The sequence below is a fragment of the Ursus americanus genome, chromosome 28 (assembly GCF_024610735.1).
Source record: "Ursus americanus isolate L20-20 chromosome 28, mUrsAme1.1.p, whole genome shotgun sequence".
In the NCBI taxonomy this organism is placed as follows: domain Eukaryota; kingdom Metazoa; phylum Chordata; class Mammalia; order Carnivora; family Ursidae; genus Ursus; species Ursus americanus.
In genome coordinates this window covers 29,131,555-29,144,926 of record NC_142154.1, presented here as the reverse complement: position 1 = coordinate 29,144,926, position 13,372 = coordinate 29,131,555, and the positions used below count along the sequence as shown (strand labels likewise).

General features: G+C 44.0%; 1 protein-coding gene across 1 annotated transcript in view; it reads right to left on the bottom strand.

Annotated features, from left to right (window-relative positions):
- The window catches only part of EDC3 (enhancer of mRNA decapping 3), a 56,523-nt gene that overhangs the window by 16,735 nt on the left and 26,416 nt on the right, over positions 1-13,372 (bottom strand). The window contains exon 4 of the mRNA XM_045795202.2: positions 6,263-6,598. Within this exon, the coding sequence (XP_045651158.1) occupies positions 6,263-6,598 (336 nt within the window). The remainder of the gene's footprint in view (positions 1-6,262; positions 6,599-13,372) is intronic.

Genomic DNA, 13,372 nt, shown 5'->3' with positions numbered 1-13,372 from the left:
ACTGATCATAATAACGTTACTTCTACTGAACCAGGCTCCCACCATCCCCTTGCTGCCACCTCCAAGCCCTGGACACACTTCTATAATTTGGTTACAGTACTCTGTAACAATGGGTTACTCTGTAAGGCCCCTGGGGTGACAATCACTTACCCAGAGGATCCAGAATGGTGCCTCGCACGTAGTAGAAATTTTATAAATGTAGATGCTTTGAAATACCCTTACTGAGGCAGGCTTTGCAATTCATATTTGAAGTTAAAAACTAACAATCATAAACTGGGCATTGTACCAGCTGCTTTTCCACATGATATCATTTAATTGACAATTTTATCCCACTTTACAGATAAGGACGGGCTCAGCAGCCCCCATTTGGCTACGTAACTCCATTCTCTGACTTTACAGAAGCCTCCTCATCGAAGATTTAATAACTCCCTGACCTCTCTCAGTGTGGTAACTCGACTATTTGCTTTCCCAGAGCTCAGCCACAAAACACCACAGGAGGGAAATCTCAAAACCATGCAGACTTGGCCTGCTACAGACTTAGGCAACCTAATGACAACTAGACTCTCACTGCCATTCTTCCTGCCTTCCTGCCCCACAGGTCCAATGCCTTTGAATCCTTCACTCACTCAATCGTTTTCCACCTGCTTTCAACCATCAAATTCCCCTTGGTCACTTCTCTCACACCTTTGTCATCCTTTCCTTGCAGCGGTCCCAACCTCTGGTACGTTAGTTATGTCATGAACCTAGTCTTCCTACTCTGGTTTCTCTCCTCTCATTCCACCCTGAAATCTATCATGAGACCAGTCTTCCTCAAGACTCTAAATCTTCCTGGGGCACCTGGCTGGCTCAGTCAGTTAAGCGTCCTGGGATCAAGCCCCGCATCCGGCTCCCTGCCCCTCCCTCTCCCTCTGCCTGCCACTTCCCCTGCTTGTGTTTTCTCTCTCTCTCTCTGTGTCAAACGGATAGAATCTTTAAAAAAAAAAAAAAGACTAACTGCTGCAACAACGCCCGTGGAGCAGCCGCGCTGATTCGGGAGAAGGACGAGGCACAGACATGTTAGCTTGCGAAAGAGAGCGTGGGTGCAGGGGACAACAGCCAGGCGCGCCACCGCCAAGAGTGTGATCTCCCCGAACAGCTGCAACCTCGCGTATTTATTGGCAATAAACAATCAAAGACAATCAAGGGAATAATCCGTATTACATCCTAGTGAATAGTAGTACATCACGGGGATTAGATGATGTAACGTTCAGCAAGTGAGGCCTATTCTTAAACATGTTTTTATGGACCCCGCGGGCTATTGTCAAGAGCAATCAAGTTTCGGTTGGGGCAGCGTTCTGCCCTGAGCGAGCCGGGCGTTCCTGGCCGCTGGGCAAGCTGGGCGTTCCCAGCCGCTGTGCTCTGATGTTTACGCTAAAGCCCGCAAGGTCACAAACATGTTTTCCTATTATATCCTTAGCATAAGCTCTCGGCCAGGGACTGCTGCAACTAACTCTTCCTAAAAGAGACTGGTTTTACATCATTTTCTGAATCCTTCAGTTGTTTCCTTCAGCATAGGACAAGGATAGCATACGCACACAAGGCTCTGTACTCTTGTGGTCCAAAGCTTATTTAATTCTTGCTACTCCCCCACACAAACCCTCTCTGCCCTGGCCAAACCAGCTGATGGACAATCTCCCACACGGCCCTTTACTCACACTATTCACCAGCACCCACCAGCCTACCCACACATCTCCTCTTCCTCTCTGCCTGCTGAAATCCTGACCATGCTTCAAGGCTTCTGTCCTGCTCCTGCAATTAACATCCATACTCACTGGACTCCAGGCATATACGGTATCCTTTCATTTCCTAGTACATTTTTTTAAATTTATTTTTTAAAAAAACTTACTTGAGAGAGCACGCACGTGTGCATGTGTGTGGGGGTTGGGTGGGAATCTCAAGCAGACACCCGCTGAGCACAGAGCCCGATGCAGGGCTCGATCCCAGGACCCTGAGATCAGAGCCAAAATCAAGAGTCAGATGCTTAACTGACTGAGCCACTGAGGCGCCCCTTCCTAATGCATCTTAATAACAAATACAAGATCTCAGAGTGACTTACACAAAATAAGCAGCAGTATTTAGACTAACCTATTTCTTTTAGAATAATATGAATGTTGAGCAAAGATTCTTCTAACCAGCGTTCTCTGAGAACGTCTAACCACTGAACAGAGTGCTCGCACGCATCTTGCATTTGACAAACTTGATAAACAAGTATGTGACCACTGCATATCACTATTTAGCAGGCTAAGTCCAAGCTGGAGGGATGTCTGACAATCCGTGATTGTTGGAGACAGCAGCACTGTCAAAGGACTCAAAAAGGCTTTCCAGAGAGAAAAGATTTGAGTTAAACAAAGAGCTAAATTTAGTTGCTTCCTGAACGTGTTTTCCCAATGAACAGACCTTTTAGCACCCTGCCCCCATCACATTCACACACACACACACACACACACGCACACACACACAGCTGGCAGCGTACTGCCAAGAGGAGTGTTAGCCTTACAGCATAATGGCTGAGAAACTGCTGACACCACTTAGCATGCAGTCAATGTGCTGGATACCAACAGCGAGCTGTCAGAATCCTAAGACCCAAGCCATCACATGACGTGGGTAGTAAACAAGTTGTTCTTTTGCCACGCTGGGGATTAGTAGAAAATACGGTATTTGGGGTTCTAGGACATGAATGCCAAAAGGCTAGCTGGGAAGCTCTCCAAGCCACCCTCCAACAACTGTTGATCTAAGCTGGTCCGTTTCTGAGGACACTGCAGAGAAATGACGGCGTCTATTGTGCCGTTACACTGCCTTTCTCCTCTGATACTATATCCTTCCTCCTCTCTAACTTAGCCACCTTCCGAAGATGAAAGGAAATGTGATAGATAGGGTTTGTGAGAGTCTTTATCCTTCTGAGCTTCCATGTCCTCATCTGTAAAACAAGAAAATCATACTAAGTGATCAAGTAACCTAACACTAACATTTGATGGTCTTAGGTTGTTTTCCCACACGTTCTAGATACTTTGGCTTACTCTGACTGTAACATCTGCACAGAAGATCCAAGTGGAAAAGCGTCCCAAGCCAAGCACTGAGTAAGAGTAGAAACCAAATTTGAGGCTTTTGTCTTGTTGCTGGAGCAGAGACAAAGCCACCTATAGGGGGCGCCTGGGTGGCTCAGTCATTAAGTGTCTGCCTTCGGTTCAGGGTGTGATCCCAGAGTTTTGGGATCGAGCCCCACATCGGGCTCCTCCGCTGGGAGCCTGCTTCTTCCTCTCCCACTCCCCCTGCTTGCGTTCCCTCTCTCGCTGGCTGTCTCTGTCAAAATAAATAAATAAAATCTTTAAAAAAAAAAAACAAAAACAAAAAACCACCTGTAGGAGAAGCTAGCTGCTCAGCAAGGCAATGGCTTGCTTGCTCTATTTCCAGCATAGACCCTGCTTGGCAAAAGGGCTTCATTTGTACTCCTATCAGTACTGAGGACAAAGAAGAAAACCAGATGGCATGAAGCCGCAGGACCTCTCACTCCCTCACTGTCATGCCTCAATGAAGTGCAACTGGTCACCAGCACACCACAAGCCGCCATACCTGAGTGCCTGGCTGAGGACCAGCTCATGTGGTTTGTCGTAGGCTTGTTAATGGCAATTCTGGAAAAAGAGCTTCATGCGAGAGAAGGGAACTTCTTACTTCTGTCATTAAATTAAACAAGGTGTGAAAATCAAGTTGGGGAGGTGGGGTGCGTAGTAGGAAAAACTTCGCACCCTAGAATGCAAGTTGGTGCAGCCACTCTGGAAAACAGTGTGGAGGTCCCTTAAAAAGTTAAAAATTGAGCTACCCTATGATCCAGCCATTGCACTGCTGGGTGTTTACCCCAAAGATACAGACGTAGTGAAGAGAAGGGCCATATGCACCCCAATGTTCATAGCAGCATTGTCCACAATAGCTAAATCGTGGAAGGAGCCGAGATGCCCTGCAACAGATGACTGGATTAAGAAGATGTGGTCCATATATACAATGGAATATTACTCAGCTATCAGAAAGAACGAGTTCTCAACATTTGCTGCAACATGGACGGCACTGGAGGAGATAATGCTAAGTGAAATAAGTCAAGCAGAGAAAGACAACTATCATATGATTTCTCTCATCTATGGAACATAAGAACTAGGAAGATCGGTAGGGGAAGAAAGGGATAAAGAAAGGGGGGGTAATCAGAAGAGGGAATGAAACATGAGAGACTATGGACTCTGAGAAACAAACTGAGGACTTCAGAGGGGAGGGAGGTGTGGGAATGGGATAGACCGGTGATGGGTAGTAAGGAGGGCACGTATCGCATGGTGCACTGGGTGTTATACAGAACTAATGAATCATCGAGCCTTACATCGGAAACCGGGGATGTACTGTATGGTGACTAACATAATATAATAAAAAATCATTAAAAAAAACACAAAACTTCCCACCCTCCCCTTTGTCTACTTGAGCAATGTTCTCTCAGGCTCTTTTAGATCTGAGAATCTTTCCTGAGTCTACTATTATTCTCTCCCTTTTAGCCACTTCACTCCAAGGCAGGCTATATTTCCCCAAGCTCAGGAATTTCAGGGAAAGGACCTGCTGCATGACTGGACCACCGCAGCTCAGAGAGCTACCAGCAGAGGTGGCTTATTTTGCAAATGAGGGCAGTAAAAGACGGGAGCCGGGAGCCGAGGGGCAGATGAATGGCAGGAACTGAGAATGCTACCAGACCTGCTGGATGATGGCTGCCTCTGAAAAGCTTAACACCTGGCAACTGAAATGAAGCCTGATTCTGAGCTGGGCTGTTTGCCTACACACAGGTGGTAAAAATTAAAGGAGTTCAGCAAGTCACACTGTCAGTGCCACTTAGGGAAACTACCTTAGTAAAGAGGTATGCCCACCAGAGTCCTCCAGCAAACAATGGAAAAATAATTTGGTACTCTCTCTGCCTTTTTTTCCCCCCACATGGAAAGCATGTGCAAACTTCTATACTCAGCAAACCAAAGAAACACAACCTTACTGCTGTCTACAAAAAGCCACGCCATATCTAATTTTCCTCCAAATGTAATTAAGCCATCTCCGTAATACTTCCTATAACCACTACTACTGTTCTAAATTTATCCTCCCTATATTCAAACCCTCAAACCAAAATGAATATTGTACTTAGTTCCTTCTCTACTTAATTAAAATGATTATGAATCCTCCTTCAGCTCTTTAAAATCATTCATTAAGAATGGTTTTCAAACTGTATTCAAAGAAGCCCAGATAATGTGGTTTAGTGGGAAGGGACAGGGACAGCGGTGACGTAGACCACCTCTCCCACAGCTGGTTTTATCTGCATCTAATGCCATGTGTTTTTCTTGTGTGTGGTTTTTGTTGTGGTGTTTTGTTTTTTTTTTAAGATTTTATTTGAGAGAGAGAGCATAAGAGTGGGGAGGGTCAGAGGGAGAAACAGACTCCCCGCTGAGTGGGGAGCCCATGGTGGGGCTCAATCCCAGAACTCTGGGATCCTGACCTGAGCCAAAGGCAGATGCTTCACTGACTGAGCCACCTAGGCGCCCCTCTAATGCCATGTTTGAAGAAAAGATCCTAATGTTAAAAAAAAGAAACGTAAAAACCACTGAGGTAATAGATTAGACTATCCTATACAATGACCGACATAACTACCAAGCCACTACTTTGTTACATGAGAAATAGGACCAGCCAAACCCTCCCTGACCAGGGATAGCAGGAGATGAGGCCGGTGCAGTAAACAAATGTAATTTATTGAAACCCCAATTTTAGCCAGTGGTTTCAACCGTCCATCTCCGACTGTTTTTTACCCCAACAAACAACTAGTGAAACAGAGTCGAACTTCTGCTGAAATGTACAGGTAGTAACAGGCAAGCCAAAGTGAAAAGCCAAAGATCTGATTATATGCATCTAGACAGCTGGCTCCTATGCCTTTGGTTGTTAATCATGACACACTGAATAAAGAGCAGACCAGAACCTGTCAGATGTAGGATATAAATGGACATGAAATCAGCCCCCTACCCCACACCCCTACATCCCCCGTGGTAGGTAGGACGCCATATTAACCACAACTCCCAAGAGATAATAATAATGAGCCAACCACAAAGCCACTTTAGTTAATTCCTACTGCAAGACTCTGATTCAGAATTTAGGTCATTCTCTTTCAAGCATAACAGAAAGGGGTGAGCAGCCAGTGGGATGTAGGCCTGGTGCAACTCACCCGTGCAGAACTCCTTGCTCACGTTGTGGGGCACTGTGATCCGCCGGTAGACAATGGGCTCTGACTCCAGGATGTTCTCATCGTGGCGGTACCGAGCTGGCCTTTCATTTGGGATGCCCCGGGAACGGGTACCGCTTCTCCTCTCATAGGTATCGATCTCCTCAAACACAGCTGCTTTGTCAAAAAGGGCCAGGTTCCCTTCAAAATCAAAATCTGTGTCTGGGATCTCTTCAATATCATCCCCGAAGCACTCATCATCTTTATTCTTCATCTGGCCATTCTTTAAGCCACTTTTCTTTGGAGTTGCCTGATTTGGGTGTCTGCTACTAGATGACCCTGGAGAAAAAACAGGGACTAAAATCAGTGTGCCCACGGGAAGCACTCAGTGGAAATGGAAAACACATTAGTCTTTTATGGACAGTGTTACAGGAATCAAAGTGAAGATGGTAAAGATGAGTTATTTCCAGATCATATTAAGTAGCACAACCTACCACAAATCTCATGGAATAACAGATTTCATATATTACCCAAGTAACAGTGAATATAAAATAAGTACAATTCCTGGAAATCTTAACCAGTTCTATGCTTCCTAAGGAAATTACTAATGATCGAGGCTTTTCGGACAACTGAACATCAAAAAAGTGGAAGGGCAAGAGTACAGCAGTCTCCTCCCACAGGTCTGGGTGGTTTGATTTCGAATGTCCAGCAGCCGTTAACAGAGAAATACCCCTCCTCCCAAGTAACATAAGGCCACCTCCTCGTAACCTGAAGCTCATAGGAAGAGAATACTCAACTGGCTCCTAATTCTATGCTTACCAAGCAAGCAACCTTCTCATTTTTAATTTGATCTCAGCCTAGACCCCAGCAGGAGAGAATCTCTGGTTTAGAGAGATTCCAGATCTTGAGCCAGGCATACCTATCACTGCAAGTTGGTATTTTGATTTATAAACCTGTTTTTAGATCTCTTAGTTAATGTGATCTCTTTTTCTCAGAACTTAACACTTGTCGGTAAGCAATTTCCACACCACAAATACAAGGACCACACTGACCCGATTCTACAGCGACAAAGCAAGATGCACATTAACAGCACAGCAGCCACCCTCCATGTGGCCGCCACACATCCGTTAGCTACTCTTCCGGCAGCCAAGACAGAGCGCCCCACAGAATTCTCCAAACTGTCCATTCTCGGAGAACCCTGAATTTAGTTTATACTCTGACCCAATATGAACACCCTGAAAGGGTGGACCAGGTTACTGGTAAGCCAAATGGAACCTCCAATATGGTTTAAATAAATGAACCTCCTTTTGAAAGACTGAGCTCCTCAATTATTAAAAATACTCAAGTAGAGGTTAGAATGATCATGAGCAAACCCCCTCACAGGTATCATCCCAACTATACGACTCTAGCTTCTCACAGCAACTCCCTTCTACCCTATAGACCAGCCAGGAGACACAGGATCTAGCTGCAGTTCTCATGAACATATTATCTTACACCCGTTATCCAACTTTTCAATTTCCCTGTATGTAGAATGCCCACTATAGTATCCCTAGCACAGTTCCTAGCACATAGCGGGCAGTCAATAAATATTTAACAAATTAATCAACACTGACAAAATCAATTACAATAATTATTCTGAAAGATGTGTACTGGGCACCTAGGTGGCTCAGTTGGTTAAGCATCTGCCTTCAGCTCAGGTCAGGATCCCAGGGTCCTGGGACCGAGCCCCATATCCCCCATATCGGGCTCCCTACTCAGCGGGAAGTCTGCTTCTCCCTCTGCCTCTGCCTGCCACTCCCCCCGCTTGTGCTTTGTCAAATAATAAAATCTTAAAAAAAAAAAAAAAGAAAGAAAGAAAAGAAAAAAGAAAGATATGTACTGTGTAAGCAGAATTCGTGTCCAAGTCTTCCTAGTCAAATACTGGTATGGAAAAGGGCTGAGCTGGAAGATGAGATTTAGGCCTCTGAACAAAACTAAGGCTGGCCAAAATTATAAAGTAGAGGAAGATCTAGCTGAGGCCCCATAAACAGCTTGAATTATGAAACAATGATGAGCTTGTCAAAATCTGGGTTAAGTTCTAATTCCAATAATCTGACAAAAACATTTAGTGAAATGTTTTTGCTGTGTGCCACAGCTAGGTGCTAGGAAAACACTGTATAACCAAGACAGGCTACTCAAAAAGGAAGGGGAGCTATGTAAGCAAGTAACTGAGATACAATGTGGTAAGAATTACAGTAGAAATTTATATAAAGTATCATAGAAATGTGGATGAGAATGCAGAATTGGATTAGGAGTGGGGGAGCAGGCATGAAAACAGGTCAGGATAACACCATCAGCAATATAAGTAGGGAGGGGAAGAACCAGAAAAAAAGTCCATTGTACAGGACTAATGTTCGGCCTCAGTCTTTTTTTTTTTTTTTTTTAAGATTTTTATTTTTATTTATTTGACAGAGATAGAGACAGCCAGCGAGAGAGGGAACACAAGCAGGGGGAGTGGGAGAGGAAGAAGCAGGCTCATAGCGGAGGAGCCTGATGTGGGGCTCGATCCCATAACGCCGGGATCACGCCCTGAGCCGAAGGCAGACACCCAACCGCTGCGCCACCCAGGCGCCCCCTGCCTCAGTCTTAAATCAAGGCATACTATTAGAAAACAGGTCTCTAGCCCAGGGGTTTCTCTCCGATGGGTGTGTTCATACCCAGGAGTGTCAAGGTTGATCCACTGGGATGCAGGAAGAAGACACTGAATCTTCTCTTTACATTTTAACTAAAAAGAGTAGGAAATTCAGATTTATGAACTAAAGGTACAGACGGAAATTTGCATCCTTACGAGGTTTCATGCCAGCCAATCACTGCCAGCATTTGAGGTATCACAGGAAAGAGTGATGTTCCAAAATAAGAAGTATGTCCGTGCAATGGACTTAACACCGATTTTTTTTTATCATGGTAAAACATACATAACAAAAAACTTAACCATTTTAACCATTTTTAAGTCCATAGTCCAGTGGCATTAAGTACATTCGCACTGTTGTGCAACTGTACCAATTTTTAGCTACTGAAGCATACTAAAATAAGTGGCTTAAGAAGATGATGATGATGATAATGCAATCATAACTGAACAAGAGCATGGCAGAGCTAACACTTCCTCTATTCCTTTTATAAGCCTTCCTTAGCTACAATGAAGTTCTTAAAAAATTAATCAGATCTAAGAAGATGGTCTCCCAAATTAAAAAGTATCAAGGTTACTCCAAACACGAATCCATACGGACTATTACTAACTTCACACTAGGGTACATTCTACGTCAGGAGTCTGCAAACTATTTGGACTCTGCCAAATCCAGCCCCACTGCCTGTTTCTGTAAGTTTTACTGGAACAGCCCCGCTCATCTGTTTACACAATGGCTAAGGCTACCTCTGTGCTACAGAAGCAACAGTAAGTACTTAAGACAGAGACCTTATGACCTGCAAGGCCTAAAGTATTTAACATCTGCCCTTTTACAGAAGAAGTTTGCTCACCCTGCTCTCCATCATGCCTCCCAGAGGTATTCTTTTTGTTTATTATGATCTTTCTTTTTCAGCTAATGACTCTTCAGCCATGAAAAATATTTTAAATTTTTTAATTAACTGAGCCCAGGACCAGTTCTTTGAACCTCTGTTTCAATAATAACAATAATAGTAAGTGTATCACTTATTAAACTACTGTCTTTAAGATTTTATTTGACAGACAGTGCATAAGCGCAAGCTGGGGGAGGAGCAGAGGGAGAGGGACAAGCAGACTCTCCGCGGAGTGCAGAGCCCAACTCGGGGAGCTCAATGTGGGGTTTTCAACCCTGAGATCATGACCTGAGCCGAAATCAAGAGCTGGACGCCTAAGCGACTGAGCCACCCAAGTGCCCCTAAACTACTGTCTTTCAACTCTACACTCAATCTTCGCAATTCCAAGCTGGAACTCTACAAACTACATTTTTCCTTCCTTAACTGGCTTCCTGTTAGGTTCCGCTACCAGTAGGAGATACCTGAAGATAATGGAAGGAGAAATGAGAAGGGACTTTCTCCTTGTTTGATTGCTGTTTGCACCAGCACTGCCCTGGCAGTTGGTTCCAGCCTCCAATTTTTCTTTCTGGCACGTGTAGACAAAACAAGCTTTACTGCAACTCCCTAGAAGTACTGGCACGGGCTCTGGGAAGCCCGTTCTCCGAGCCTCCAGGAAACGGCAACCTCTTCCCTGTCCCCTCAATGTCTCTTCTTGCTTCTTTGGTCTTCTGACACCTACTTAACCAATTCTATTAAATTTCATCAGAAATAACTAGCACGGTTACTATTTTCTTTAGTGGCATACCTAATAGTGGTATAAAAAATTTAAAAAAATTAATGACCCACAGTTAATTACTCTTCTAATCAAATGTTAATGTTTAATGAGCAAAAAAATTCTGAAGCATTAATAAAATATTACTTTAAAATTGTTGTTTATTTAATCCTTTTTCATTTGTAAAGGTAAAGAACTTTCTGAATTACAGACACACAGACATACAGAGAAATAGCACTTACAGCTCCAATTCTATAATCTCAGACATGGGCCAAGAGTAACCACAGACCAGGGGGCCCGGATGGCTCAGCTGGATGGGCAACTGCCTTCGGCTCAGGTCATGATGCTGGAGTCCCAGGATTGAGTCCCGCATTGGGCTCCCTGCTCAGCAGGGAGTCTGCTTCTCTCTCTGACTCTCCCCCCTCTCATGCTCTCTCTCTTTCACTCTCTCAAATAAATAAATAAAATCTTAAAAAAAAAAAACAACAACAGTAAACACAGACCAGTCTAGATGTTAAAGAGCTCATCTTCTCCCAGTGTGGATGGAAGTCTTAACTGACTTGAGCTCAAAGTAGATAAACAGACAAATAGAAAAGACTAAATAAGACTAACCGGATTCTCTGTTGTCTCTGACCTGAGAGTAGGTATCTAGGAACATTAATCCCCTAACAGAGATCGAGTCATCAAACCATAAAGCCAAACCCCTAATCACTGCTGCTACCAATGGGGGAACAGCTTAGCTATAAACACACCAAAAACAAAGAAAAACACAAAATTAGTAGAAAGGGAAAACACTAAAGAAATACAAAGTCAGCCAAGGTCTACTGTGGCTCTGGATTCACCCTGGGAACAAAGAAAAGAGGCACCCGGGCTTCATCTGCTCAGACGTGCAGCCCTGATTTCTGTTTCTACAGCTTTACTGAAGTATAATCGGTATACAAAAACCTGCACATAATGTATACAATTTTAGAAGTTTGGACATATTCAAACACTTGTTATACCATGACCACAATCAAGGTAATAAACCTGTCCATCACCCCCCATCACCCCCAAAAAGTCAATGACTCACAGTTATTCACTGTTCTAACTAAATATTAATTTTTTAATAAGCAAAACATTTTGAACCACTGAGCCAAATTTAAACCAATATTACTGTAAAGGTTTACTTTGTGTTTATCTGGTCCTTTTTAATTTGTCCTTTGTATCTTGTATCTGATATATACATAGTATGTACGTAGAGAAGTCAATAAATTGGTGAGCCAATTAAGAGTTCTCAATGTCACAGAAATGCTTAGATTTATTTATTTATTTATTTATTTATTTATTTATTTATTTATTTATTTAAATTCCTTTATTTGACAGAGAGAGAGCACAAGAAGGGGGGAGCAGGGGAGGGAGAAGCAGGCTCCCTGCTGAGCAGGAAGCCCAGTGTGGGGCTCGATCCCAGGGCCCTGGGATCATGACCTGAGCCGAAGGCAGACGCTTAACCAACTGAGCCACCCAGGCGCCCCCAGAAATCCTTAGTTTTAAAAGAGGAAGTACAAGAAACCTAATGAAATAACATCAACATTATGAGTCAAATACTTCACGCTTATTTTAAGGTACTATTTAGGCCAAAGCATAATTTCTTTGAAGCTTTATACAGTTTATCTGAAAGACACAAATGGGGGTGGTCTCCATGAGTGTCTTCATTGCAGCCAATGGCACCTATAATCACACCACTGCTTACTAAATCCAAAACACATTTCACTCAGGAGAAAATTCTGATCAGCATTTTTCTATATTCGTTCAAAAATGTTCATTAAGCATCTGCTATCCCCTGAGATCTGTGCTAAGTGCTGGAGAGTCAACGGTGAACAATATAACATAACCCCGGTCCTTTGTGACTCTCACCCCCCTTTACTATCACTCCCAATCACTTCTGCAGACCCAACAGTCAACCTGCCTGCATCTTCCACCATGCACTTTCAATAGGCCCCTCAGGGGCGCCTGGGTAGCGCAGTCGTTAAAGCGTCTGCCTTCGGCTCAGGGCGTGATCCCGGCGTTCCGGGATCGAGTCCCACATCGGGCTCCTCCGCTAGGAGCCTGCTTCTTCCTCTCTCACTCGCCTGCTGTGTTCCCTCTCTCGCTGGCTGTCTCTCTGTCACATAAATAAATAAAATCTTTAAAAAAAAAAAAAAATAGGCCCTTGCCACAGATAAGCAATTTTAGAGTTTGCCCTGTAAGCAGACTCTGTTGTTGCCTATCCAATACCCAGACCTCTCTACCCTCAGAATAAAACCCATTTTTGTTCAGATAGATACGATACCCTCCTCTAAGGTGAAGGAATGGATTAATTTCTGAATCAATCATGGTGGTGCTCTTGCCAACAACTGATTTAAGCATGGGCATGAGAAGAATACTGGTCAAGACAGGATGGGGGGGGTTGGTTGCAGAGGGTAGCTCTAGAAGAAGTTTTGGGTTTTTTTTTTTTTTTTAAGATTTTATTTATTTATAGGGGCGCCTGTGTGGCTCAGTCGTTAAGTGTCTGCCTTCGGCTCAGGGTGTGATCCCAGAGTCCTGGGATCGAGCCCTGCATCAGGCCTTTCCGCTGGGAGCCTGCTTCTTCCTCTCCCACTCCCCCTGCTTGTGTTCCCTCTCTCACTGGCTCTCTGTCAAATAAATAAATAAAATCTTAAAAAAAAAAGATTTTATTTATTCATTATGTCAGAGAGAGAGAGAGAGTGCACACACGCAGGGGGAACAGGAGGCAGAGGGAGGAGGGTCCCCGCTGAGCAGGGAGGGCTCCGCTGGGATCACGACCTGAGCCA